The following is a 5,526-nucleotide window of genomic DNA, read 5'->3' as shown; positions in this document are numbered from 1 at the left end:
AGATAATAAATAATTCATTTCCATAGAGATGTATTTATTTAGATGTTTATTAGCGAAATATTGGTTATATAGTAAATGTTAATACAATTTAGGGTGTTTTAAACAAGTGAATCTTGTTAAAAGTTACATGCGGTGGCCGTGCTGGAGCATTTCCTGAGCATCAACCCGGTGAGTGAACAGCAATATGAAAGCGGCTTCACGAGACTAATGATGAGCAAATATACAACAGAGAGAGAATTAAATTCAGCGCTTTTATTTCCAACATGCGCTCATTCATGGCTGGATATTTAATTCAGGCAAAGTTACATCTTTATTGGGACAGGGATGGATTATCTTACATGACTCCGTGAGTTGTTCTCTATTTCTTAGAGCTAAGCTGCATAAACTACATATCAGGCATTTATGTAATGCATCTAATTTGTGCATAAATGGCTGTTATGTTAAATAAAGTTTACTAACTACAGCAAATCAAGTACCTGCACCATGCCGTTGTTGTTGTCTCCTCTCCCCTCAGACGCGCCGCAATAGCAATCCTGCACGCAATTCTCAAAACACCCACAAGATGGCGGCGTTTATCGGTGAATCCGATATTACAAAACCGATATCCGATTATGGTAAAATGCTTAAATATCGGGAAAAATATCGGTAAAAACGATATATCGGTCGATCTCTATAAATTGCTCATTCTAAGTTAATAAAAATATAATGGTTCATTATGTAAGGTCTTTATACACCTCTGAAAACATAGTTGTGTTATATTATATTGCATTTCTGTCAATAGATCCTCCTAAATATTACACACTGCACCTTTAAAGAATGTATGAGCCATTTTAATGCAATTATGTGTTTGTCCATTAGGTGGCGCACTGGAAATAGTATATTAGGGCAATTGGTTAATGAGACAACAGGTGTGTATTGGTAGTAGGGAAGCGCACAGTTTTTGACCGTTTTGGACTGGTTTGGATCGTGCTTCATCATGCCAAATTATTGGATTATGTGTTTGGACTAAGTTGAACAGTATGTTGTGTCTACAAGGTATGGACTTTCGTATTCTGTGAACTAGACAAAATGACACCACAGAAAGCTAATTGGAAGCAATGATTATTCATTGGAGCACAATAAAGAAAGACACTGTTTGCATTTTACTTCGGTTTTGCATGGACTTATTTTTACGCGACAATTACTTGCTCGCTCCTATTACCAATACTAGCGACTTAGTGGAAGCCACTACAAAGAATGAGATCTGCATTAAAATGTTCATTTTATGTTATATAGTTGGGTGTGTGATAAAACAGGTGTAGACTTGCATTGAAGGAGAGAAGTGGGCCATGTTTAGGAACTTAATAAATAATAATAATAATTTATTCCTGTTATGTAAAGCTGAATTTTCAGCATCATTACTCGAGTCTTCAGTGTCACATGATTCTTCAGAAATCATTCTAATATGCTGATTTGCTGCTCAAGAAACATTTATTATTATTATTATTTTTAGTTACGTCGTATATTATTATTATACTATGTTATGTATATGTTATGTTACTATTGTTACTGGTAACTTTAAAATAAGTTTTATTAGTTAACATGAACTAAGAATAAACAATACTTCTGCAGCATTTATTGATCTTAATGTTAATTTCAGCATTTACTAATGCATTATTAAAATCACAAGTTGTGTTTGTTAACATTATTAATGCACTGTGAACTAACATGAACAAACAATGAATGACTGTATTTTTCTTAACTAACATTAACAAAGATAAATAAATACTGTTATAAATGTATTGTTCATGTTAGTTAATACATTAATGCTAACACATGACACCTTATTGTAAAGTGTTGCCATGTTGTTGTTATTATTATTAATAACAGCATTTATTTTAAAGAAATATTTGGTTTCAAGTTAGGGCTGTCAAAATGGCTGAAAAACTGAATTAGAATTTTGTACTTAAATATTATCAATATTCAAATTATAGAAAAAAGCTTTTGGCCACAAGAGGGCGCATCGAGCAAAATATTACTAATGCACGTTTATTCAAAGCATAAGATAACATGACTATCTGTGAAAAAAGTGCATAATGTTTAAAATAATGTTTATAAACCAATTATAATTAAGTTGCTTAAACAACTATAAACAAAACAGCATCATGTATGTATGCATAGTTTAATACAAAGCGCCGAAAGCCAATCACACAGAGTACTTTTTTCAGATGCAGTGAGATGGGCGAAAAAACCCGCCATAAAGTCTCGAAGTTTTTTTTTTTTTCAAAGTTGAACCTGCATTAATTTTACATGGCTTCGAGTGCAACGGTGATAGACAATGTCTTTCTAGAAAATGCACGAAATATGCGTTCTGTGGGAACGGCTTGGTTTCAGTTTTGACATAAACAAGATCTTCTCCGCATTGATGTTCTCTTTTTCTGCAATATTTTTAATGAACAACGCAGCAGTGGCTTCAACTGGATAGACTAACAAAAACATTATAATGCAACAACACTTACATCGTCATCGCATCTCGTGCGCCACTGATAAGGCTGCCTCCTTAACGCACACCTAAAATTCGAATGTGGATTTTTATTTTTAAATTTGACAAATATTCGAAATTCTAAATTTTTTTCTGACAGCCCTAACATAGATGTTTTTTTTGTTTTTTTTTGTGATTTGCTGAATAAAATGAGTAATTTCTTAAATAAAAAATTATATTACTGAACCCCAATTTTTAAATGGTTGCATACACTTCAGATAATATATAAAGATCTAATTGAATAATAAGTTACTTTTTCCAATCTACCCTAGGCCATGTGGCTTGGATACCCAGGCACCAGTGGAGCTCCGTTCATGGACTACATTATCACTGATAAGGAGACGTCTCCTTTTGAGGTTGCAGAGCAGTACTCTGAGAAAATAGCCTACATGCCGAACACTTTCTTCATTGGAGATCATGCCAATATGTTCCCTCACCTCAAGGTAAGATTCAGTCTCTAATCACTTAAAAAAAAAAAAAAAAAAATCTTTTACAGAGAAACAGGCTCATGTGTTTCTTTTTACCCAATAGAAAAAAGCGGTGATAGACTTCAAGTCAAATGGCCATATTTTTGACAATCGCATTGTACTGAATGGCATTGATCTGAAAGCCTTCTTGGAAAGCCTGCCAGACATCAAAATTGTGAAGGTTAGTGAAGAAATCACTGCTTTAGTGCATTCCATTACCCTGTTAAACAGACATGCTAATGTTTCTTTCTCATTATTCTCCTACTTTCAGATGGAATGTGATGGTCAAGAGTCCACTGACAGTAACGGTGCCCTCTCCATGCCCGTCATCCCTATGAACACAGCCGCTGAGGCCATCATTAACATGATCAACCAGGGCCAGATCCAGGTCACCATCAACGGCTTTACGGTCAGCAACGGCCTGGCCACCACTCAGGTACGGCCCATCGTAGGCCCTCAGTCACTGGACTTCACTTGGCTGATTTCACTGCAATTTCACTAACTTGACTGCTTTGAAAATCGGGTTCTCCCTGGCTGTGGTGTCTTGGCTTGCTCTCAGACTGGGATTTAGTCCCGTCCATCCTTCTTAGCATGACAGATCGGTGGATAGTTGACCACATTTACATGCATATCATTTTTCTGGTTAAGCCTTCATTCTGAGAAAGAGAGTTACATGCACGCTGTTTTGCATTTCTTTTAATTTTGTTTGGACGAGTGCATATATAAATGAATATTCCATTGAATAATTGGTTAAGTGTTTGTTAACTGGAATATTAGGTTTAAGTGTTTACGTGAATCACACTCACAATATCAGTTTCTGATTAATGATCAAATTCTGAGTATTTTCTTCTGTGGTCAGTGACACCTCTGTCATGCCCAAATCGACAACATGTAATTCTTTATCGAGATTTAGTGGCGTGAAGGTGTTTTTATCGGAACATGGCTGTATTTGCTCTTGTGCCATTTGTATTTGCACATGAGAGACTTAATTTCTCTCAGACTGGTGGTGGAAAATTATTCTGATGACCTCAGTTTCCTCCTTCGATCATCTTGAAAATCTGGCAAAAAGACAATTTTATAGTAGGCAGAGCCAGTGTATTACCACATGTTGTTGTTTTTCAGATTTTTACAGTGGAGGAGGTTATAGTATCTGGGACTGTAGCCTTGCAGGTATGGCACACATAAGCTGGATGAGAACAGCATGCTTTGAGACAGGATGTGCAATAGCCATTTTTCCCTACACTTGGGCCTTCACACCACTGCTGTAGGTGGCACAAACATGGTGGCGGAGAAGTTGAAAGGCTTCTAGGGATGGGCGACACCGTTATAGGGCACATGCTTGTCTTTTCAGTACCTAAACTGTTAACTCATCTGTTCTTAAATCTTTCTGTTTAGATTAACAACAAAGCAGCAACAGGAGAAGAAGTTCCCAGAACAATCGTGGTGACCACCCGCTCGCAATATGGCCTCCCTGAAGACTCTATTGTCTATTGCAACTTCAACCAGCTCTATAAGATTGACCCTCCCACCCTGCAGATGTGGGCCAATGTAAGAATATAATTTTTTTTTTTTTTAAATCAGTTCTACGTGACTAGAGAAAACGGACTTTTGTGGACTTCAACACCCATAATGCACTTTTGATTTTGGTGCCTTTTAGTGGTCGACCGATATTGTTTTTTTGACAGCCGATGCCGATATCTTGGAAAGCAGGGTGGCCGATATAAAACCGATATAATTTTATTTATTTTAATTAATATTTAAGAAATTTGAAATCATTTGAAAATTGATACAAAAAATAAATGTGTTAAATAAACATATTTTTTAGATGAAAAAGTATTTATCACAAATAAATATTTAATAAAAATATAATTAAAAAGGAAGTAAACACTGTAACCAACTGGGCACTCAGTATTCTGGGAAGTTTGTGTGCATTAATCATATTTTTTCAAATAAAGCCAAGGTAACACTCATTTTACATACAGCACACAGTGAAAATGACATGAATATGACAGTGGGCAAATGCAAAAAGTGCAGCATAATTTGAATTCACGAGTTTAAAGCATTCAATTCACACGGACCGACCGTCACAGAACACACGATCATGCAGGTCACATGCATTTCATATCGCGCGTCTCCAGTGAAGCTGAACTCTCCTCCTATCCACATTCAATTGGCACAGACTGAAAGTCACACAGAGAACACGCGATCATGCAGGTCACATGCACATTTCACAAGAGCTCACAACTGGATCCGACTAAGTTTGCAAGGTTTTTGAAATTAGATATTTATTAGACATTCAAAGATTTGTTTAAATGATATAAATGCGTATTTGCTTTTCTATCCGAATTTTACTAAATTAATTTTACTAAATTATATCCGTATTTAGACAGAACCGTTAAAGGGGTCATATGATGTTGCTAAAAAGAACATTTATTTTGTGTATTTGGTGTGATGAAATGTGTTTATGCGGTTTAAGTAGGGCTGGACGATATGGCCAAAATTGATATCACGATATATTTCTTAATTTCGGTCGATACG

General features: G+C 35.8%; 1 protein-coding gene across 1 annotated transcript in view; it reads left to right on the top strand.

The window, feature by feature from the left end:
* Positions 1–5,526, top strand: part of LOC107710944 (UDP-N-acetylglucosamine--peptide N-acetylglucosaminyltransferase 110 kDa subunit-like) — a 39,943-nt gene that overhangs the window by 18,449 nt on the left and 15,968 nt on the right. The window contains exons 16-20 of the mRNA XM_016515840.1: positions 2,794–2,964; positions 3,053–3,169; positions 3,260–3,424; positions 4,111–4,158; positions 4,384–4,536. Of these exons, the coding sequence (XP_016371326.1) occupies positions 2,794–2,964; positions 3,053–3,169; positions 3,260–3,424; positions 4,111–4,158; positions 4,384–4,536 (654 nt within the window). The remainder of the gene's footprint in view (positions 1–2,793; positions 2,965–3,052; positions 3,170–3,259; positions 3,425–4,110; positions 4,159–4,383; positions 4,537–5,526) is intronic.

The sequence above is a fragment of the Sinocyclocheilus rhinocerous genome, unplaced genomic scaffold, assembly GCF_001515625.1.
Source record: "Sinocyclocheilus rhinocerous isolate Xijiao unplaced genomic scaffold, SAMN03320098_v1.1 scaffold3161, whole genome shotgun sequence".
NCBI classification, from domain to species: domain Eukaryota; kingdom Metazoa; phylum Chordata; class Actinopteri; order Cypriniformes; family Cyprinidae; genus Sinocyclocheilus; species Sinocyclocheilus rhinocerous.
The sequence above is the reverse complement of the archived record's forward strand: the minus strand, read 5'-3'. Positions and strand labels throughout refer to the sequence as shown.